The 24,908-nt window shown below is 30.2% G+C and overlaps 2 protein-coding genes across 2 annotated transcripts; both read left to right on the top strand.

The window, feature by feature from the left end:
• Positions 1–4,153: 4,153 nt before the first annotated feature.
• LOC110919931 lies at positions 4,154–7,924 on the top strand. Its single transcript, XM_022164178.1, has 6 exons — positions 4,154–4,406; positions 4,538–4,792; positions 4,884–5,322; positions 5,427–6,367; positions 6,458–7,678; positions 7,767–7,924. Exons 1-6 carry the CDS (start codon positions 4,154–4,156, stop codon positions 7,922–7,924), a joined length of 3,267 nt encoding a protein of 1,088 aa, XP_022019870.1.
• Positions 7,925–8,014: 90 nt separating this feature from the next.
• Positions 8,015–9,430, top strand: LOC110919930 (ATP-dependent DNA helicase pif1-like). Its single transcript, XM_022164177.1, has one exon. The coding sequence runs from the start codon at positions 8,015–8,017 to the stop codon at positions 9,428–9,430; it is 1,416 nt and encodes a 471-aa protein (XP_022019869.1).
• The last annotated feature ends 15,478 nt before the right edge of the window (positions 9,431–24,908 follow it).

Here is a 24,908-nt window from a genome sequence, read left to right as displayed (position 1 = left end):
CAATTTTCCATTGTTAAAATAATATGTTTTTGGGTTAATGGAAAATCTTATTATGGTTCTTACTATTAGATATTTCGGTTTTATTCAACTTATGGACATTTCTTAAAATATTTTATCAAATATATTGATTAATTATATAATTCTAAAATCTGAATAGTTTTTGGAGTAACAAATAACTTTCATTACAAACTTACGCAATCATAATTAGTATCAACTAATTATGTACTTATATTTTGTGCTAGAATTTAGCAACAATTTGCCTAATTTGTCTATCGACTTTCTATAAATGATCGAAGAAGTGTGTATAACTTTGTGTCATCAATCATTTTCTTTATTCAATGTTTTAGTTGCATTTTCCAGTTCATTTTAGTTTTGTGTTTTTGCTTGTCATTCCTTCTAACAAGTAAGTTTGCATCCATTTACCGTTTCATTGTCTAGAATAATTTACTTTGAAACTCAATCCTTCTGCTTATTATTATCCATCAGGTATGTTTACCACTCTTATTATCTTATTTGCTAAACGAATATACAATGGTTTATTACATGTTATTTTTCTAAATTCAATGTTTTTGTTAGTTTGATGCAACACAGAAACAAGATGATTAACATTCATTTATATACTTATATATTGTTCTGCTAACCGATAATAGTTTGGCTTTACATCTACATGTTACATAATCATGTAGCCAAAAAACTAACAGCATTGTCTTCATAACCAATTATATGGTTACCCCCAAAAACCCTTATCATTCACAATCCATAAGCCAACAAAATATAACACTACTACCATCCTTTCACATATTGTTCTATTTTCGATCCACACTTTTTAACTCGAGCACCTGTGTAGACGTAACAAAGTTGAAGTGTAGAATGTCACCATTCTTCAAACTGTTTGCAGACATAAATTTATCCCACTTCACCATTTTGTAACGCGGTTTGCCACCATTTTGTTCTGTTTCCACTTCATTAGACATGATTTTTCCTTCCAAAGTCTGAATCTTCAATTCATGAAGTTCTTCTGTAAGACCTGATCTCCTTGCAACCTCAACAGGAAGTCGCTACATAAAATATGTTACATGTTATTAATATAATTTACCTTATTAACTACTTACATTATCTTATACATTATATTTTAAATTTCCATACCAATCTGTTTTCTCCTTTTTGAGTAAACTCATAATTTTCAGTATCAACTTCAGCCTTTGATGGAATTCCACTACCAAGCTTCCTTTTCTTTTCTTTTCCAATTTTTGATACCTTCTCATTGTAGTTTATACTCTGTCAATTTAAATATTTTTATTAATGAAATGCATTAAATTATTGTGAAAGATGTTATTCAACAATAACTGATAAGTGTTATAATACATGTGATTAAAATAAACTTTACCTCTCTTTTGATTGATGATCGGCGATAGTTTGGAACTTTTGGTGTCACCACTTCCGGAGTCTTGTCAACCTCCTTTCCTTTTTTTGATGTTGATTCAATCACCTTTACAAAACAATAGTCTTTTTTGTAAATCTCTTAAATATATAATGTTAGGGATCAAAAGTATAAATATTTAATTCACATTAACCATATGTAAAAGCTGTGATTATGTATACTAAATGTGTATTACCTCATCTTTGACGTTAACCTCAAAGGTAGAATCATTAATTTTAGGTGATGTAACTTGGTCACAATCTAGAATGCCTTGTGTCCTATTCAAAATCTGCTAATTTTCAATTCCAAAGATGTTATCCTCATATTTAATGAATGTTCAATTTCATTTGTATTCCAAACTAATGCAACAGTAGTATATTATTTCATTAATCAACATTTTATCATATACTTGATGTAAATTATAATCCAGTACCTCATTCATCACTAAATCTCCACTGGTATCCCTTTCACTTTCAGATTCACCAAACTTCTGCTGGAAAAAAAAAACTAAAATATAAGCAATCTGAATTATGTGATATATGTTGTGTGTAAGAAAAAAATACTTACATAGCAAACACTTTCTTGGAATGTTCTTTTAGATATGATTTCACAAAAATCATTATCTTCGGATTTTTCGTGAAAACCCAATTCAACTTCAATTCCTTTCCTGAATACCCTCAATTGAAACACAAAATTATCAATCTTCTCAAAGATCATTGTGTCACCCTCCATAATTTCCAACCTCTCACACAGTTTCGGCCATCCGTCCGTAAAAGCATAGGTAACATGAATCTTGGATGCCATCACATCCCAGTACTTACCAGCTGCATATAGTTGGTAAATGCCGTTTACCTCGTGATTTTTGAAAAATATAGTAACAAACTCACTTGGAATTACCTGCAAGTTATTAATGTAAGTATATAAATATTACTATTAACAATACCAATTCAAATCAATTATTTTATAGAGTTTGAATAACTATTAATTATTAAATAGTATGCTTACCGTAAGACCCAACTTTGCTAAGTTGTTCATTGTTATGAATGATTCACCACACACATTCTTTAAGAAAGGATAAACCTCCAACTCTTTATCCCCTAAGCTTCTAAACAGCAGCCAAGTGTTTTTTAACAAATTAAGACTGTTAACAACAGCCCTCCAACCATCTGTTAACACTGGTAGCTTATTCATGTGTCTAAGTCTTACAGTCCAATGTCTACCGTCTTGATGATGAACCTCTATGTTCATGTGTTGCCAATCTTTTCCCCATTTTTTGATCACAAATTCAACAGGTACCAGCTGGTTTAACAGTTACATGAAACATAAAAAAATTGGCTTATGTCAATATTACATATTACATACGATGTTTAGATCCATCAATTTAGAGATGAAAGTACACATACCAATGAGAGATCTTTAGGTTCTTCCATCAGTTGAACAAATGATAATACCATCTTTTAAACTGCAATGTAGTCATATATTTATATTTTTTCTTAATTTTGATGGTTTGATTTTCAATTATAAAGCTACTTTAAAACAGGTAGAACATATAAAAGACAAATATCCCAAATAAATATCATTTTCTGACTAAAAATCATTCTTGACAATATTATGAACATTTAATAATTAAACAGTACTTACTTATAAAGCTAAGTATTTTCCTATTAAGTTATCCGACCCCTAATTGTATTTTGTATGTTAATCTCATATTCGGTTACCTAATTTTTTTCAAAATTAATAACTTAAAACAGAGTCAATGTTATTTAAACATGTAATCAATCCTATTCTTAGTCAGATAGTTTAAAATTTATAGCAACCCACTAAATCAATGATATTCAAAACATGCAACCTATAAATACTACTGATATATGATTTCATAATGTAACTTTGTTCTAACTCCATCCGAATTAAAGTTACTTATACATTTCACATATTATTATTACTCAAATAGTAGTGAATGAGTAGTATATCAATGATAAGAATCATACCTTTTTGTTTAAAATTGTCCGAGAAGGTATGTTGCAATCCCTTTGATTATCTTCCAATTTTGAAATTCAGATTTTTCAAAACCCTAGATGTTGAAGAAGACGGTTGATTGTGTTTTAGTTAGTAAGAGAAATGATGTGTATATGGTAATAATGAAATTTTTTATGGGGAGAAGATATTGATTGATGGGTTAGTAAAGAAACGGCTATGAGATGATTACATTTTTTTTTAATTAATTCTTATGTATGTTTTTCAATTATATAATTTGTATGTTTTTCAATTATATAATTTAGGAGATGTTAAATAAGAGAAGATTAGAAAATACCCCGTTGAGTGATATCACTTTAGTTCCGGAATCAATTAACAGTAAGTTTTGTTTTTACAATTATTTTTTACGTTAACGGTTAAATTAATTTGTTTCTTTTATTAAATTTCTTTTTATTCCCTTTTATTATTATATAATTATTTAAGTACACTTGGAAGGACACCATTGTCGAACATTACTAATGGTAAAATTTTACATTGTAGAATTCTTCAAATAGCGTTTTTGCTTTAATATTTTTTGTATTCTACTGATAAAATCTATTTTTTTAATATATTTAGTTACAGATGATTCAGTCCCTTTATTATGTAATTCAAATGGTATGTCATATTTTAATGTAACGTTTTTTATTGAAATTTGTTTATAATCTCTATTTTTTTTATTTTATATATAAACTGTTTGTTTCAACCTAAAAAATTAATAAAATGAACATTTCAGCATTACTTGCTGCTCATAGAAGAAAAATGCGGAAGATTTATCTTGATAATAGGCGAACAAAGTCAAATAAAAGAAGAAGTGCACCAAGTGGTAGAGGATCCTCTAAAATTGTTAACAACTCCCAGTTAATCGACGAAGAAAATTATAATCCGAATCTTCCTTCTTCATCTAATAGTTTTCAGAGAGTGCGTAACTTTACATCTTTAACAACGACAACACCCTTAAGTGGCATAACAACTGGTACGTAATCTGATAATATTTTAAAAGAATATCTCATCTCAATATATTTATATATATATATATATATATGAAGTAGATTTGCAGTACAATCAAAAGTTTGTTTTACTAACATTTAATTATGACATTCACAGGTGCTATTACTTTTAATAACCAATTAACCCATACGCCTAGCAGTTCTCAGTTTTCTATTGTTTCAAACATTGTTACACAAAACAGTAACAACATTCTTCGATCTTCGTCTATGTTGACTAAGCTTAAATCTGGTAAACAAAAGGTTTTACCTAAGAAACGTATTATCGAACCTATTCCAATGGTAGATCTTACTTCTGATGACGACAATGAAAATTTACATTCCATTGACGACCCTTATAAAGGTGTATCCACAGGTAATAATAATGTTACATATGTTTTAAGTTAAATAATATTTTTTTATTAATTTATGAAAATCGTAATTGAAAATGAATCTTATGTTTTCAGATTATTTGGATCATGGTAATCAAATCCTTAGATGTGAGATGTGTCATTCATTATTATGGTCTGATGAAGGTGGTAAAGGTAGAATTACATTGGGTAAGTTAACTTATAGTTTATGTTGTGGTTATGGCAAAGTGGAGCTTCCAGATTTGAAAGAACCTACTTCAGTATACAAGGATCTATTTGGAAATTCTAATGAAAAAAGTAAGTACTTTTTAAAGAATATCCGTCGATACAATTCTATGTTCTCCTTCACATCAATGGGTGGAAAGGTAGATTCGAGTATCAACAGTGGTAAGGCACCATATGTATTTCGTATAAGTGGACAGAATTTCCACACATTAGGTGGTTTGGTACCTGCACCTGGGAAAGATCCAAAGTTCTCCCAACTTTATATTTACGATACTGATAATGAAGTTTCAAATCGGAAAAGGTTGTTCAGGTAATATTACACCATAGTTTATAGTAATTTAGTATTTTTAATATACCAATATTTTGATGTTACATACTATCACATATTTACCTTATGCGTTTCTATTTTTTCAGTGAATCTACAAATAAGTCGGATTCTCATTTAAAGCAGTTAGATATTCAGCTCATTAAGTTTTTAAAAGACTTCCTGGATCATAATAATGAGTTGGTTAAAAGTTATAGAATTGCAAGAAACCACTTCAGTGAGAATCCTAATGAAAATTTCAAGCTTCGTCTCATTTACAAAAGAGATCTTGACGGTCGTACTTACAACTTGCCCTCAACTTCAGAAGTTGCTGCATTGATAGTTGGTGATCTACATAAAATAATTGATCATCGTGATATTGTTGTTGAGTCTCACACTGAAGGTCTTCAACGAATCAGTGAACTTCATCCATCATATCTAGCACTTCAGTATCCAATCCTTTTTCCTAATGGTGATGATGGATATAGAATAGACATTCCTCATAGGGATGGTATACGTACGTTAAAGAAAATTCGACCCAAGTGTACAATGAGAGAATTCTTTGCTTATAGAATTCAAGATCGATCATCTGCCTTTTCTATAATTTTAAATGCTCGGAGATTGTTTCAACAATTTTTGGTAGATGCATATACCATGATTGAGAGTGAAAGGCTTAATTATATTCGTTTTCAACAGAAACATCTTAGGTCTGAAACATATTCAAATCTTCAAAACTTGAAAAACGAAGGAAAAGATGATCTATCAAATACTGGTATACGTGTTTTATTACCATCTTCTTTTACCGGTGGATCTCGCTATATGCAACAAAACTATTTAGATGCTATGGCTATATGTAAATGGTTTGGATATCCCGATTTTTTTATTACCGTTACATGTAATCCGAAGTGGCCAGAGATTAAACGATACTTGAGAAATACTTCAATTAAGCCTGAAGACAGGCCAGACATTTTGTGTAGATTGTTTAAAATAAAGCTCGATTCACTTACAAAGGATCTGAAGGACAAAAAAGTATTTGGAGAATTAAGTGCATGTATAATTATACTTTTTATATATTTTTATAATACCATAAATATTTATAATTTATTTTTAACCATTTACTAAATATCATTTTTTAATGTAGCCGTTTATACTGTGGAATTTCAAAAACGTGGATTGCCTCATGCTCACATTTGCATTTTTTTGAAACCGGAATCCAAAATTTTGTCCGCTGATCATCTTGACAAATTCATTTCTGCTGAGATACCTGATAAGAGAGAAGATCCAAGCCTATATGCACTTATGACTGATTTCATGATTCATGGTCCATGTGGAAATGCAAATCCGAGTTGTCCTTGTATGGTTGATAGTAGATGTTCAAAAAACTATCCGAAAAAATTCAACCCTGAGACCACCACTGATGCTGACGGTTTCCCTGTATATAGAAGAAGAGACAATAGAAACACTGTTATAAAGTCCAACGTTCAATTAGACAACAGAAGTGTTGTTCCTTATAGTCCGGTTCTTTTGAAAAGATACCAAGCTCACATTAATGTTGAATGGTGCAATCAAGCTGGTTCTATTAAATATTTGTTCAAGTACATTAATAAAGGCGCAGATAGAGCTTCTCTTGTAGTGTCAAACCGAGACGGTACAGAAAATGAACAAACAACAAAGGATGAGATCAAAGCGTATTATGATTGTAGGTACGTTTCAGCATGTGAAGCTTCTTGGAGGATATTTGCAAATGAGGTTCACTTTAGGTTTCCTCCAGTTATGAGACTTCCTTTTCATCTTGAAGGTCAACAAAATGTTGTATTTGGAGCCGAGGACGATATACAAGAAGTTTTGGATAAGCCATCAGTTTCTTCTTCGATTTTTCTAAAGTGGTTTGAGATGAACAGAAATAATGAAGATGCACGGAGACTTACCTATGTTGAGTTTCCTACTAAATTATGTTGGAAGTTAACAGATAGAGTATGGAAACCCCGTAAAAGAAAGCTGTTACAGATCGGACGGATTCATTCTGTTTCCCCTGCTGTGGGTGAACCGTATTTTCTTAGAATTCTCCTAAACAAAGTCAAAGGACCCAAATCGTTTGAAGAGATTAGAACTGTTGATGGTCAGGTGTTTCCAACTTTCAGGGACGCGTGTTATGCTATGGGTTTGTTAGATGACGACATGGAGTACATTGAAGCAATTAAGGAAGCCAATTTTGCGGGTGATGGTCGTTATACTCGTGCACTTTTTGTTACTTTGTTGTTGTCAAACACATTGTCAAGACCTGAATATGTATTTGAACAAACATGGAAATTATTGGGCGATGACATCTTATACAATAGAAGAAGATCAACAAAAAACAAAGGTTTCTTTTCAATATATTACCCATAACATTATTCAGATACATTTTATTCACATTCTTAATCTTTATTTTCTTTTTTTTATCTTTACAGAACTTGTAATGTCTGATGAGAGGTTGAAGAATCAGACATTGGTTGAGATTGAAAAGTATCTAATTCGAAATGGTTCCTCTTTGACACGATGGCCGACAATTCCTTATCCTGATTACGATTCCTTTGCTGTTGGAAACAATCGTTTGGTTGACGAATAATTATCTTTTGATATTCCGCAGCTTCAGAGTGAGTTACATACTCTTAAATCTTCATTGACTGACGAACAAATGTCCATTTATAATCAAATTATGACAGCAGTTGAAGATGGAAAAGGAGGTGTATTTTTTGTATATGGATATGGTGGAACAGGTAAGACATTTCTCTGGAAGACTTTAGCTTTATCCGTTAGGTCTAGAGAACAGATCGTACTAAATGTTGTTTCGAGTGGTATTGCTTCTTTGCTAATGTCAAGAGGTAGAACGGCACATTCTAGATTTCACATTCCCATAAATTTAGATGAGAGTTCGATGTGTCACATAAGGGCTGATGGTGATGTAGCCTACTTGCTTAAGCATACTAGGTTAATTATATGGGATGAAGCACCCATGGTACATAGGCATGCGTTCGAAGCTTTAGACCGAACCTTTAAAGATGTTTTGGTTGACAAAAGCAATTCTCAGTCGGATGTTTTATTTGGAGGTAAAGTAATTGTGTTTGGTGGTGATTTTAGGCAAATTCTTCCTGTTATTCCAAACGGAAGTAGGCAAGAAATTGTTAATGCTTCGTTGAGTTCATCTTATATATGGTCACACTGTAAATTACTTACCTTAACAAAAAACATGAGGTTGACTATCGGTGCTTCACAATCCAGAATGGTGGAGACTGAGAAATTTGCCAAATGGCTTCTTGATATCGGGGAAGGTAAGGTTGGAGGTGACAACGATGGCGTTGCAATTGTAGAAATACCTTCTGATATTCTAATTACAGATTCTTCCGATCCCATTGAAAGTTTGATTCAATTTGTGTATCCGTCGGTTTTAGAAAGATATATGGATCTAGATTATTTTTCTGAAAGAGCCATTCTGACACCGAAAAATGAGGTCGTTCATGAAATAAACGATCGATTGTTAGAGTTGTTTCCTGGTGAACCAGTAGAGTACCTAAGCTCTGATACTATATGTGAAACTGAAAAAGGTATTGATTCCTTCCAGCAAGAGTTGTATTCACCTGATGTTTTGAATGGTTTAAAGATATCTGGTTTACCAAATCATCGTCTGGTTCTAAAAGTTGGTGTTCCTATTATGCTTCTTAGGAACATTGACCAACAGAATGGATTATGTAATGGTACAAGGTTAAAAGTTACATATCTTGGAAAGAGGGTTATGGAAGGTGAAATTATATCAGGTGCTAATGTTGGAACTAGAACGTTCATTCCAAGAATTAGCATGATTCCATCCGACAAAAAAATACCTTTTGCTTTTCAAAGACGACAATTTCCTGTTGCTGTGTGTTTTGCTATGACAATCAACAAGAGTCAAGGCCAGTCTTTGTCTAAGGTTGGTCTTTATTTAAAAGAACCAGTTTTCACACATGGCCAGTTATATGTGGCATTATCTAGAGTTAAATCAAGACAAGGGGTGAAGATATTAATTCTTGATAAGGATGGGAAACCTACTAATACAACAACCAATGTTGTTTATAAAGAAGTGTTCACTCACCTTTGATATGTTTTTCATGTAAATTTGTATTTTAATGACTTTAATAAAACTTTAACTATTGTACGAGATTTTTATCTATTACTTTGAGTATTTTTTAATTTTTAAATTTGTTTATTAATTTTCCATTTTTTAATTTACTCAAAGTAATTAGTAATCATATATTTCTTATCTATATGTATATAGTTATCGTATAGATTTACTTATTTTTTAAATACTTCATTGAAACCCGAAATGTATAAACCTAGCGATAAATTTGTACTGTTTTTAAAGTATTTTCATCTTATGTTGGACAAATGATATGTTTAATTTATCTTTCATTGCAGAATATAACAGTATTGTTGTAACTGATGTGTAAATTGTTATAAATATTTTAAGATTTTAAATTAATTTGTATGTTGATGTAACAATCTTAAAATCACACGTTGGTAAATATATTGTAAATCATATTTCCATTGGCAAGATATAAATATTATAAATTAAACATTAAACATATAACGGATTCATCATAAAGTAAGTTTGATCCCATTTAGAAGTATAGAAAGGTCTACATCAAGATATGTTAATACATTCAAAACACCTTATAGGATGAAGATGCAAAATGAAATTTAGAGACTAGCCAACCAACAAAACTAGAAGAAACCCAAATTATAGTTATATTGTTTAAAAAGTTTGAAAGGAACTACTTGACAACCTTCTTCAGAATCAGTTTGTTTTGAACTGGGCAATAAACAAACGTGCACTTAGCAGGAGAATTGATACCATTTGGTTTTGTAAATTTCTTACGCCATTCCAAAGCCTCATAGCGAAAACCACCACCTTGTTTATCAGCACGAAAAGAAATTAACGTGTCCACTCCAGCCAAGTTCTGGACGTACATCGCCATAGTCATATCAATTCTGGATGCTTCAGCAACATTTACATTAAGACGCTACAATAAATAATTATAACAAAATATTAGATTATGAGTGGTATAACACTGCAAAATTAAATACTAAAAATATTTTTTGGATTTTCTATTATGTCAATATATGTAAAATATGAATAACAACTGAACTTACAAAACGCCTGTCGTACTTCCATTCAAACTCAATAGGATTGTAGTCCGGATCACCCTTTTTATCTTCTTCAGAATCTGAAACTTCAACGTCTTCCTCATCATACATTCCATCGATATCAGAGTTAGTTAAGATAGAAGAAACATCAACAGAATCATCATTCATTGATTCATTATAATCTGGATCAGATTCATCCTCATCGTTTTCATGATCGGTTTCATCATCGGTGTCTTGTGTTTCAATATTTAAAGGACCTGGTTTAGGTATGTTTCCAGCAGCAAGCGTGTATAGACGCTTCGGCACAAGAATCTCACAACCATTCAAGTCATAAACAATCAGCTGGAAATTTTGTTTAAAAATGTACTTCATCACAACGTAATAATCCGGGTATATAGGTACGTAATTCACAACATTGTCCCATGAATCGTAGAGAAGATACACCTTAAGATTACGGTCTTTCTGAATCATCACATCAAAACTGTCCCACAAATTAACATGGACCTTGAATGTTAACTTGCTAATAGATGGTAAACATATTGTATCTTCAACGAAATCAGCAGGAATTATCTGCGTATAATATTCATGCAGTTTAAATAACTTAAATTTGTTAGTGAAAACCATATAAAAATATTGTTTGTATACTCACCAAATTATCATTCGACTCTTCTGTGAAGCGTTGACAGAAGTACTCAACATTGCTTATCGTTTTCTCGGTAGACATGGAGGTAAATAAAGGAACATTAGATCCGAAGATCGGATGGTCTTGCATATTCTTAAAGGGTGTTAACAAGTACGAATACAAGTCAATTTGCTTAAACATCAGAAAACAACCCTCCGTAAACGATAGTTTGGCTACAATCAGTTCCCAACCATCCATGAACACAAACGCATCTTTATGTTTAGTCAAAAGAACTTCAAATTCCTTACCGTTCACACATTTGATAATGGCTTGATTGTTTGGTTCAGCACTCAATAGGAATCTGTTGCTATATTGATTTGGTATTTCCTTGAAAAACATAAGATGTATTAACATAAAGAAATGAGGAAAAAATGATGTACTTATAAGATTAATTATCTTACTAGATATTCTGAAGAGTCGGAGGAAAATATTTTATAAAAAGACGTCATAGTTATCTGCGTTTGAACAAACATGAACTAATTAGATTAGGTCTTCCGTTGAATAAAAAACATAATCAATGTAATGAACATAATCTAAACAAAATATTCACATAATAAAATGTTTTTCACAATTATCATAATGCAAAAATGATGATGATACCTAATATAATCAATTTAACATATCTAGAAAGTAAGACCTAATACAATAAACATTTAGTATATAATAACGGTAATCTAACATATACTTACTAATATAACATCTTCCATTGTATAATACAAAATAAAAATTCAACATCAGAATTTTTTAATCTTACCTTAAACATGTCTTTTATCATATATCACATTTAATACATCAAAATAACACATATCGTTCAACTAATCTCATTAACAAACAGCCGAATGTGCTAAATCTATATATAAACATGAATAGAAAAGAAAATCCACAATCGAAGAATAGACCTTCAAACTTAACAATGGTTTCCAAGAGTTAACAAGAACAGTACAATGAAATTCATAATTTAAGTTATTGAATCACACCTTTATGATCCGAATAAGTGAAGAAGATGAAGATGATGTAACCGATGAAAAAGATGGAGGTTATTGGGAAGTGGGAGAAAATCTTTGTATATGGAGAAGACATATGGGTTAAAAGATTTTGTACAAAGAAACCCAAATAATTACATAATCTCATTAGTTTTATTTTAATATATAATATAGATCTGTCGATATCATACAAGTAAATTCTCACCATATTTACTTATATTATGACTATTAAATTTAACTTAGAATTTATTAACTTTGCGGAAAAATATTTATTTACACTTTCTTAATTATTATAATTTTAATATTCGTTTTGAATTTGTAAAAAAATACTAAAACATTATTAAAATAGTTTTAAACTTTCTAAATTAAGTGTATTAATTATCGAATCATCGATTCATTCCAAAAACATAATAGTCAAACTCTTTCTAAAAAAAAACATATATAGTAAATATAAAATTCATAAATCAAAAATAAATACAATCATCTTAGTATTTACTTTATATATAGATTTAGTTTAAATCGTAATATAACATTTTAAATTAAACAACTTCCTAAATTAAAATGTCTTTATAAATACATGTTCAAAGTTGTTAGAAATTTATACATTACAAGAGAAAAAACTTTATTTCACCTCGAATTTGAGAAGGTATGAGTTTAATTTTGATTTATTTTGTACTCTATTCTACAAGGAATCTATTAATTTATTAATGCCACTTTTTAGTTTATTTTCTACATACAAAATTAACTTTTCGTTTATATTATTGTAGATGTCAACTGATGAATTTATCATGAATACTCCTTTGAGGAATATATATGATCTTTGGCAAATTATGAAGGTGTGTATATATATTTATAATGGCAAAAGTAGATGAACATTGTCTTTAAATTAACTATTTTCATAAATTTTATTTTATACAGCCTCAATTTGTTATCATACTTGGTACTATTACTTGTATCGATAAGCATTTTGGTTGGCACTATATGGAGTGTCCTAAATGTTTAATCGAGGCTGGTACAGATTTTATAGACAGCCCGTGTATGGAGGAACAATTTTTCTATGTGTGCAAGAACCCTAATTGTGATGAAAGTGTTATATATCCAGTTCCAAGGTAATATGATAATTTGTTTTCTTCTTTAATATTTATATGTTTTGTAAAATAATCTATTTGTATATATGTATGATTCTATTTAACTTAATTAGATTCAAAATAAAAGTTCAAGTGGAAGACAACAGTGATGATGTTCCACTAATATTATTTCATACTCTGGTTGATGAAATCATTGAAAAAGTTGTTCTCAAGTCGGCTGAACAATTGTTTCAAGAAAATATAACACCTGTATGTATAAATCATTTTTCCCTTTGTCTATTTTTTTTTCATTGTATTTTCTAAAAATTTCTTATTAACTTTTTCATACAATATTTTGATTCATAGGTTGTTGAAAAAGTAATCTTTCCCGTGGATTTAAACAACTTGATTGGAAAGAAGTTTGCCTTTAAAATTGAGATAACAAATTATAATCTTACTAACTTTGATGAGATGTATTTTGTCACGAACTTGACTGATGATGAGTCAATTATTAATAAGCTCAAAGAAAAGATGAAGATTACGGAGGTAATTTTTTTTTCAATACACGTTTCATACTAATAAATTAATATTTATATAATTTTTAATTATATTATTTTTTAATTTATTTTCACATTTGTTTTAGGTAAATGATAAAGAATTTATAAAGAAGAAAAGTCACATCCCAAGTGTGAAGGACGATGATGTTAACACCAGTTGTGATACCAATAAAAATAAAAAACGTACATTGGATGACGTCTACATGTCTTCAACTTCAAGTACTTTCAAGACTTTGGAGAAAGTTAACAAGAAATTAAATTAGCACATATTTCTATTATTTAAAATCAGTTTTTTTTTATTTTTACATTTGTAACAATAGTATTTTGGATTTTTAGTATGTTTGATGTGGGTATTTGATCGTTATATGTTTTTTTAATATTTTATTAATAATATAAAAGGTGCTCTTAATTCAAATTTTATATTGGTTTCTTTAAACGATTTTTACATATATGTTATTACACTAATACATATTTATCATAAAGTAAGAAACAATGCATAACAATTTTTGTGTGGGTCAAAAGGAAGTTGGCCCAATATGAAAACACTTTTTTTGAATCTAGAAGGTCTAAACATAATGAATTGTAACCCAAGGTATGTAAATTGACCCATTTGATCCAATACAACCAAAAATAAACTCATTGAACAACCAATTTAATTTATCCATTATCTAAGATTAATTTTTAAACTTGCTGCACTAAAGGCTTTTCAAAATAATAAGATATCTAACAAATTGTTATATTTATTATAGCAAACAATTATTCCGTATAATCATTACAAAAGATTGATTAATCTTTGGCCACTTAATAGCAACATTTTATTTATATTTAAATATATACTTAAATATATCACCAAACCAATTTTAGTCAATCTTCCAATTGATTTGCAATCAAATTATCAATAAAATTCGTACTACATATTTAAAAAAAAAATGCGATGAATCTTACATAATTATTTCATTATTTGCTTAAAAATATATAAAATCATTCTATAAATAGATTTTGAATCGCCTTTAATTTTCCTCAAAGATTTGTTATATATTATTGCATTATTCGGTACTAACATTAACAAGAGTTAACATAATATACGTTTGTAGTCATGTGTATGGAAATATGATATTTATGGATAATATATATGTTACGTATTTCATAATTTAAAGTTGACATCTTTTTTTAATAATAATAGATTTCCAATATATGATGAAAGTCCTATAAATACCCATATTTTCTGTAATTTATTCTCATTCTTCAACTCTTATACATAACATCTGCAGTTACACGGTTAGTTAATGTATACTGTATTATAAATGTTCAATGTTCCATTGATAATTTTCAAGTTTTTATACAATTAGCAATTTTATGTATATGAGTCTTTTTGATTCAATTTGTATTACTCACAAAAAGATGAATGGTAAATATTTTATTGTAAATCAGAATATTATACTTTATTTTTGTTGTATTTTGTATTACAAATGTTCCTGTTACAACTATATAATAATTAATAAATCTTAAAAAGCTTATACAATCGTTTTTTTTATAATTTTTTTCAGGGTATTACGAATCATGGAACGTGTTGGGGATTACATGATATTTGAAGAGATCTTATCGAGACTACCTGCAAAGGTAGTTTGTCGTTTCAAATGTGTTTCTAAACAATGGTGTTATGAATTATCTACACCAAAGTTTGTTTTCATCCATGCTCGACGAGTTGGAAATTCAATACAAAAGAAGCTGCTATCCTTGAAAGAAAATTCAATTGTTGTTGATGACATTGTAGCTGGCAACTTAGAAGAAGATACAAGCGAAATAGTTACTTTTCCATACGATGTCGAGCCATCCTTTTTAAGCATTATAGGTTCGTTTAACGGACTGATTTTACTTTGCATTAAAAGGAGTTACAATGAGCTCGTCCTTTGGAATCCAACGACGAGGCGTTTTAAGTTGATATCGGACGACTATTTTAGTCGTTATTTTGGTCGACACAACGATACGGGTGGAATGTACTTTGACGAGCACAACGATCTAAAAGTGCTTCATATTAATTGTTACTGGGACGTAGTTACTGCTCGTGTATATTCACGACATAATGACTCATGGAGAAAATTGAATTTCTTGAACGGAACTCAGTTAGGTTCAAACTTTTATTCATGGTCTCCTGGAATTTATTCCGACAAAAAAATATATTTCATGGTTTCCAATTACTGGATTCCACCCGGTGAAAGGAACATAGTTGTTTTCGATGTTATATCTGAAACTTTTAGTATACTTCGTTTTCCGGAGCATATGGAAGTCAATCCTTGTCAAGGACATTTTCTAACAATTTCCAACAAGCTGCATGTGATTGTCGTTCAATATGCTGGTGAACTAATTGCAGATTTGGTCAAATATGAACATGATGAGTGGATCAAGGTATTTTCTTTCAATAGGGCTCGCATAGTTCATCATATGGAGACGCAGGAAAGGACAAATATAATTCAAAACAACAAGTGGTTGATAACAAGTATTTGGGGAGATACTGTTGAAGTTGTGCTTTGCAATGATTCTTTTAACTACATCCAACATGTTGACAACTACAACGGACCGAAAGGTGCATTATTTTTGGAGACAATCGTTTCGCCTTTCGATTAGAAAATATGATTTAATTAGATACTATTAACTATTTCATCTTTTTATGTTTTGTTTTGTTTTTCGAACTATCTATTTTCTTTCAAGTATCTCAAATTAAATCTTTTCATTACTATAATAATACTAGGATTTTGTATTTTGTTTCATTTTTTGGTATGGTCAATAAATATATTGGTTCATAATTGCGGCCCAATTAAAATCAGGGATTCTGATTAGTTGTTTTGGACGGCCCAATGATAGTTTACAAATTTGTCGGCCAGTATTTGTTGGTATATGTGATTTTGGATTATTTTTTATAAAGCGGCCCAATCATTTTTTATAAAGCGGCCCATTAACCTGGTATAATTACATTTTCTATTACTATAATACCATATGTCAATAAAAAATATATTATTCAAATTTACTTATATACGTTTACACAACTTTCCTATTTAATTTAATATTTGTATTAGTAATTTCAAAGATTTTATACACAATTTATAACTGTGTATCCAAAAATACCCCAATCTTTTCAAAATGCCAGTCAAAGCTTTAAACATATTTCAATTTAATATTTATTTTTCTTTTTTCTGTTTTCATTTAATTAATAAGGTTTAAAAAAATACTATCATACTAAATGAGTTTGACTATATCTATGTACATTTTACAAAAGTTAACGGGGTTTATGTAAATATGTTTTTAATCCTTTGCTATCTGGATCGAATATCCAAGCTATTACAGAGCATTATTAAACATCAACAACTATCACTTCTCAAAACTTCACACAATCATCACATAGAAATATCTTCACCATCTCCAAACATTATTATAATTATATTTCAGTCTTAACGTAAAAGTTAATAATTCCACATGAAACTTTTAAACACTCATGGAGGCCAAATTGGGATATTATTAAAACCGAATAAAAGATTTTCTTAGGAAGGGAAAGAACACACTAATTAGTTTACTAATTTTATCTATGTATTTGTATTTCAAATATAATTTTTCCTATCCCGGGATGTTCCCGGGTGATAGCCTAGTTAGTCTAAAATAATAAAACACAATTTACAATTTGGTCTCTATTGATCTCAACCATTAGATCAAATATCTAATGGTGTAGATTCTTTCTTACTCTTCTCACAAAAAACACATTTTTTACAATAACCTTACCGTTAACTTTTATAGCATAGGATAATGCTTAGTAAGAAACCCCAATATTTTAGAAAACTTAGCAAACTATATATGTGGCTTACATTTTGCCACGTTGCACAGATCCATTTCTATTACTTTTGACATCAAGGTTATATTAGTAAATTACATTAACCCCCAAGCACTATCCCCAATATGAATTGACATGTTCATTAATTGCCCATCAAATCGTACCATTCACCCTCCCCCATATTTCTTTTTCATATTTTCCTTTATATCTTCTTCATCATTCATCAGAGAAACCCCATTTCACTTTTACTCCAAATTAGCAAGTACATTAATATCCATGGAGACAAATCCACCAACCTCAGAATTAATGTCGCCGGTCCGTAGTTTCCCAACCTTCGATGTGATTCTGGAAGATGATTTGAGTTCTGCATCTAATCTTCATGTAACTACTGTTAATTCTTGCTATGAGAATATATGTCAAGAAAATGGAAGCAGTTATAATCCAAATCATCAAAATACTTTGCTCATCCTCCTCCAAGTCAAAGTCAACCACTAATCAAGAAAAAAAAGAAGTGTTCTAGGCAACCCAGGTTTAAATCTCTGAAATATTTAATCTTGTTTCCTTGCTTTTCACAATTTTCAAAAAAAAAAAGACGAAAAAATATCAAAAATTATTCATAAAACCTGGTTGTTAATAGGTTTTTGTGTAATGGTTGTTTTAGAGATGAAACATGATTTTTTTTTTGTTAAAATGGTTCTTAAAAGGGGTTACTTGCTAATGTAATTTACAGGTTTTTATTTTTGTGTTAAAAAGTTATGCTTGGTTTGCATATGAACTGCTTTTTGGTTGTGTTGTGATTTTATTTGAGAAAAAGATTGCAATTTAGCTAAAAAGTTGTGATGTTGTTTGAGAAAAAGATTTTCTGGCTATGAATGTGTTAATAGTTATGTGTGGTTAACGACTTAACGGTTATCTTATCTTTTTGTTATTAGGATGGTGATGGATACAAGGGAAACAAGATCCAATTCTCGGGACCGTTGGTTTCGTCAAACGTGGATCAGATGCTTAAGGATCATGACCATGTTTATGTTACAGCACAACACAACTAACACGTGTTATAGTTTGAACTTCAGGACATGCATGTGTTACATGTGACATGAAACCCATGTACAATGTAACACGTATTAGTGCTATGTATTTTTGTTTACTAGTAATATGTAATGTGAGACTCTTCTTGTTTTCTCTAGTACACGATGTTAAAACGGTCTAGACTTAACACATTTTCTGTTGGAGGCGCCCGTATTTGTACCTTTACTGTTACAGTTACTATTGAAGTTTATGCATCCATTCTAGAAGTCTTAACACATGTTATAATAGAGGCTTAACACACGTTATATCAGGTTTACTCTGTTGTTATTAAGTTACTATTGGAGTTTATTCATCCACTGTGGAAGTCTTTACACACGTTATAATAGATGCTTAACACACGTTATACATTTCAGTCGCTTAACACATGTTACAGTACGTATATACACATCATGGTGTTTTGGAAACCAATAGCTTATACATGACACCATGTTAGGTTAAACCAAGATTATAACAGAGGGTTAACACATTTTATCCCAGGTATACGGTGTTACGATATTAACTTGTATGTTCCATATTAACTTGTACACGTTTTTACTATCAGTATATGCACATCATAGTGTTTTGCAAACCACTTTCATATACATGAATACAAGTCGGGTTACAACAAGATTATAATGGTGGAGGCGCCCGTATTTGTACCTCTACTGTTACAGTTACTATTGAAGTTTATGCATCCATTCTGGAAGTCTTAACACATGTTATAATAGAGGCTTAACACACGTTATATCATGTTTACTCTGTTGTTGTTAAGTTACTATTGTAGTTTATTCATCCATTATGGAAGTCTTAACACACGTTATAATAGATGCTTAACACACGTTATACATTTTCAGTCACTTTTAACACATGTTACAGTATGTATATACACATCATGGTGTTTTGGAAACCACTAGCTTATACTCATGTATTCAGGTATAACAGAGGCTTAACACATTTTATTCAGGTATACGGTGTTACGATATTAACTTGTATGTTCCATGTTAACTTGTTCACGTGTTACGATTAGTATATGCACATCATGGTGTTTTGCAAACCACTTTCATATACTTGAATACAAGTCGGGTTATAATGGATGCTTACATGTTATCATATGTATACAAGTGGGGTTACAACAAGATTACGATATTAACTAAGCTCCCCATTAAACTCATCGCCCCCGTCGACTGTTTTCACCCTTGTCACATGTTAAGCAATTACATGTTCCGAACAGACAAATTGTAACACATGTTAGATCAGTATATACACATCATGGTGTTTTGTAAACCACTAGCTTATACATGAATACAATATTATATATTCCAAAATTACCGGTACATGTGTTACCATAAATGGCTCGTTTCATATTACACGTTACATCATGGTGTTCTGTTACAGCATGAACCACCAACACATGCTATAAATGAACGAAGACATCTTTCCCAAAGGATGTGACTTATTCAATGTCCCCGCATTAACGTCGCCTACATCCATCCAGCTTGTCAATTCAATATCTTTTATCGATCTGTTTCTGTAAATCAACACACATTATATATCATTCTAACAGGTGCTTAACACATGTTATGGGTCTGTCTCTGTAAATCAAGCAACCCAACAAAAAAAAAACAATTATTGTTAAGATCAAAAGCCCCAAACCAACAAAAAAACCCGTTCAAAATCTCATCCTAAAGTTTTGGATTTATTTAAATCCATCAAGCTTGTCAATTGAATATCTTTATGGGTTTGTTTCTATAAATTAACACACGTTATATAAGATTCTAACAGGGGCTTAACACATGTTATGGGCCTGAGTCTGTGAATCAAGCAACAAAAAAAAAACACTTACTGTTCAGATCATAAACCCAAACAAGCAACCCAAACCAACATAAGAACAGCTACTGTTAAGATCAAAAGCCCCTAACAAGCAACCAAACCAACAAAAAAAACTCGTTCAAAATCTCATCCTAAAGTTTTTGATTTATTTAAAATACATGAACATTAACCATGGATACCCCATTAACCATTACTAAAACACTTTCAGCACATAAAAACATATTAACAACCATTTCAACAAAAAATCAAGTGTGAAATGATATTTCAAGAACACTTACCGGATCTATACGCGTCCGATGAACACGAAGAAGGGTCTTCAAACCTTCTTCTCTCACACACACTTGAACATTCAAATCTCTCTCTCTTTAAAAAAATAAAGATTATAGATGAACATGATGAAGATTGTTGTTTCTCTCTCTAAAACAAAAAAAATCATCTCTCTAAAAACCTTCATCCTGCCGTCGTTCTCTCTCTAAAACAACAATCTTCAAACATTTTTCTTTCTCACGATGTAGATCTGAACTTGAAGATCGAAACTTGTGTTTGGTGTTCATCATGATCTTGATTGAAGAGAGAGGAAAGAGGAGAGAGGAGAGAGGAGAGAGAGAGATAACATGTGTGTAAGAGAAATAATCAATGGTACAAAATGGCAGTCCTTTTTATTTCCCATTGTGTATGTTCACTTCCGAAAATACCCTTGGATGGTACAAAATGGCAGTCCTTTTTATTTCTTTTTATTTTTATTCATACCAAAATAATCATGGCCTTTGATCAAGTTTAATGTAAGCTAATCAATGGTTCACAATGGGTTTCCATAGTTTTCTTAAAAAGATAGGGTTTCTTATATAACCAAGCCCTTATAGCATAAATGTAACTAAGTACGTCCATATTTGTCATGCTTTGTTTTTAATATTAAAGTATTTTAGAGGATGTCTAAACACAATACACACAACTCATCTTATGTATTTAACACTTCCACTGAAGAAATTTTAAATTTTTTGGAGGATAAAGTAATCAACACCATACAATTTCATATCTACTTGAATAAGACCCATGCATCATATTGATCCTTGCTAGATACTAAATGAGTAAACGTTTAAATTTATTATTCATTAATAAATGAAATACGTTTAAAGCTTTTGTAATCTTATGGCAACTAGAACACTCTTTCCCATGTGTTATATTTAATAACCATATTCTCACATGGTTTATTATGTATGAATTATATTATTATTTGTAATAATTCCTATAAAAGGTTTAAACGATTTATGAATAAAAAGTTGCAAAAAAACAAACATATTAACATAAAAATAGCTTTTCTTTAACTATTTGCTTGTTGCTTCCTTTTGACTCTTTATGAAAATTCTATTTGAAAATTAATTTATATATTTGAAGATGACAAGCTTGATCTATAAGGTGTTTCTTCCTTTTGAGACACAACTAGCAATAAAATTCGTGCGCGTTGCAGTGCGGGTAGATCGTAAACATTTAATGGAATAATTCAAACGTTATGTGATGCATTAACAATATGAAAACATGCGTTTCGACGTATCCGATTGAACTCAACGTAACTTATATAGGCATTGCGGTTGAATCAAAACGTAAAGTAAATCGAATTCATATTGTACAATCATAACGTAATATATGTGACCCGACTCATACATAGAAAACATAATTGGTATGAAGGAAAAATTGACACGTGTAATCAAAAGGGATTAATTAGAGTTTTTAAAAAAGGGAAAAAAAGAAACCACAACATGACTCCACTCGGTTTGAAACAAAATTACGAAACACACATAAAATAAGCATGAAAACATATTGTATTAACCTGACTCATTTCTTAAAAAAGTTTACGTTGAAATGTAGAACAACTCGAATTTATACCGAAATGTACATAAAAGTATGCACGTAAAAATAATTTCTTTAAACGAAAACGTAATATATTTGACCTGACCCATTTGCAGAAAAAGTTATCGTCAAAACATAGAGCAAATCATATTTATACGTACAGGTACATAAAATATGCATGAAAAAAATTAGTTTTTAAGTAAAGGAAGTATAGGGGTAAACCGAAACAAAATATTAGTAAAAGGTTTAATAGACTAAAAACGTTCGTAAAACCGTGCCAAGTAGCACCCGTGCCACACCACTAGTAGCAATCATCAACATCGGTTTTGTAAAATAAAATAGATAAAATGGAAAAAAATACACTGAACGAAAAGCATACGTAAATCATTGAACCGCGCATACCCGTTACGGTGTGTTAATGCGAAGAAATTAGACAGAAACCTAAAACGTAGAAAAGAATAACTAAGTCGATGTAGGATCTGTCGTTGCGGCGAACTTGCCAAAATGAAGGGGAAAATAGACATGTTGCGATATACCTGTCAAACGTAAAAAATGGCGATTCTATTGACACCCAACTTTTTACTATTTACATGTACTTATTTTTATCTACGTTTTGATATAAATTTTATAAAAAGATGGAATATAAAATTTTATAACGACTTATAAAACGTTATATTTGATACATCTCCGTTTTTTATAACATTTATATCAAAACGTAGCTAAAAATAAGCATATCGCAAAACTATATTCGTTTTTTTTTTATAAAACACTATATGTCGGAAGTCATAAAAGAAAAACACACATTTGAAATTATTAATGTCACATCACTTAGTGAAAATAGCAAAAGGTTGGGTGTAAATAGTATGACCCGTAAAAAAATAGACCAAAAACGTTGAACCCTACAATCACGTTGCGACGTGTTAACTCGCAAAATTTAGAACGAAACGTAAAACTAAAAACTTGCGAAAGATAAAAAATATGGGGGACCAAAGTTGTTAATAAAAAAGTTTTGTGTTAAATTACAAAAGATGAAAGTTTTTTGTTAAAACTAAAAAAAATTAAAAGGCTTAAAATACAAAAATGAAAACCTTTGAATTAAAAGTGAAAAATCATAATTTTTTTTTTTTAAAATTCCCTATACTTATGGTACACATCACAGTTGGAGGTGGGCGTTTGTTGGTAGCTTCTACTTTTACATATCTATCACTTGTGGTTTAGTGGTTGAAAAAACTTGGGTTCTCGTTAAAAACTCAAGTTTAATCTCCACTAGTGTCATATTTGGTGGATAAAGACAATGAAGGCTAGTTCACTCAGACCTTAGGTCAAGAGTTCGAGCCAGAGGCACCCTGGGTTTTAGTCCACCGTGCGTTACGTCAGAGAGATTCTCTCTTGTGCCAACGCAAGCCTCTGCCACTGACAGCGAGTGGTATGGCTTCCCAGGGAATGCCGTTAGCCAAACTTGATGCCAACGTGAACCCGGTTAAGACAACATAGTCAGACAAGAATGGAATTAGGGCCTTCTATAACAAAGGTTATGTTAGAAAAGGTGTGAAATCTCTCAGAATTGTTAAAGATTCTCACCATTAAAATAAAAGCTTCTGCTTTTAGTAGAAATGTCAACGTGCAAGCAAACGACGATGTTGTGGCCACCTCTCTCACACATGTATAATTATACATATTTATATATTTTTATTTAGGTTGTTTAAAAGTAAACATAACCTTGTAATTGGTGAGGTCCTTGGTCACAAACTTGTTCCGGATAACAATAGTGGGTCTCCCACTCCCACTCCCACAAACAAACACACACATACATATCTATACTATATAATAAAAGAAACCATTTTAGGGACACTTATCATCATATTAGACCATCTCTTATAAATAATTATTATTTTAGTTTAATATATTCTAATTAATTATAGATAACCTTTCTATTAAATATTATTTATTTAATATCTTATATTATAGATAACCATCCTATTAAATATTATTAGTATAATATCTTATGGATAATTATTATTTAGTTTATTCTCCATCTCATTTATAATATTATTTATTTGAATTAATTATATTTGAACGTTTTTTTAGTTTGTTATCAAATAGATTTTACAAAACTTAAAATAAAATTAACTAATATTATTTATCATTTATACATTTGCGTAGTTTTAAATAAAGGGTTAAATTTATTGAGACTTCGTTAACAAATTTTGTAACAACAGAATAATCTATTTTTATCACGAAAACCAAACTTTGCATTAATATATTAAATATTTTTTTTCACTATACAAAATTACATTTACTCGACCTATGTAATACATGAGGTTTTTTAAAATATAACTTTTTATTATTTGATATATAAAATTAGATTTATTCAATTCGTATACACGGGGTTTTTTAAGGATATATATTTTTTATTATTTAGTACAGAAAATTACATTTATTCAAACTGTGTAATGCGCATATTTTTAAAGATGTAATTTTTATTATTATTTGGTATATGAAATTACATTTATTCAACCCTTGTAATAAATGATGTTTTTTAAAGATGTATTATTTTATTATTTGGTAAACAATATT

This window comes from Helianthus annuus, chromosome 16 (assembly GCF_002127325.2).
Source record: "Helianthus annuus cultivar XRQ/B chromosome 16, HanXRQr2.0-SUNRISE, whole genome shotgun sequence".
NCBI classification, from domain to species: Eukaryota; Viridiplantae; Streptophyta; class Magnoliopsida; order Asterales; family Asteraceae; genus Helianthus; species Helianthus annuus.
Note: the sequence above shows the minus strand (reverse complement) of the source record. Positions and strands in the feature narration are given on the sequence as shown.

Excerpts from the sequence above, each read along its gene's own strand:
- LOC110919931 (XM_022164178.1), top strand. The coding sequence starts at position 4,154 with ATGAACATTTCAGCATTACTTGCTGCTCATAGAAGAAAAATGCGGAAG. Across the intron at positions 4,793-4,883 it reads TTATAAAGGTGTATCCACAG|ATTATTTGGATCATGGTAAT; the intron begins GTAATAATAATG and ends TTATGTTTTCAG. Across the intron at positions 6,368-6,457 it reads ATTTGGAGAATTAAGTGCAT|CCGTTTATACTGTGGAATTT; the intron begins GTATAATTATAC and ends TTTTTAATGTAG.
- LOC110919930 (XM_022164177.1), top strand. The coding sequence starts at position 8,015 with ATGACAGCAGTTGAAGATGGAAAAGGAGGTGTATTTTTTGTATATGGA.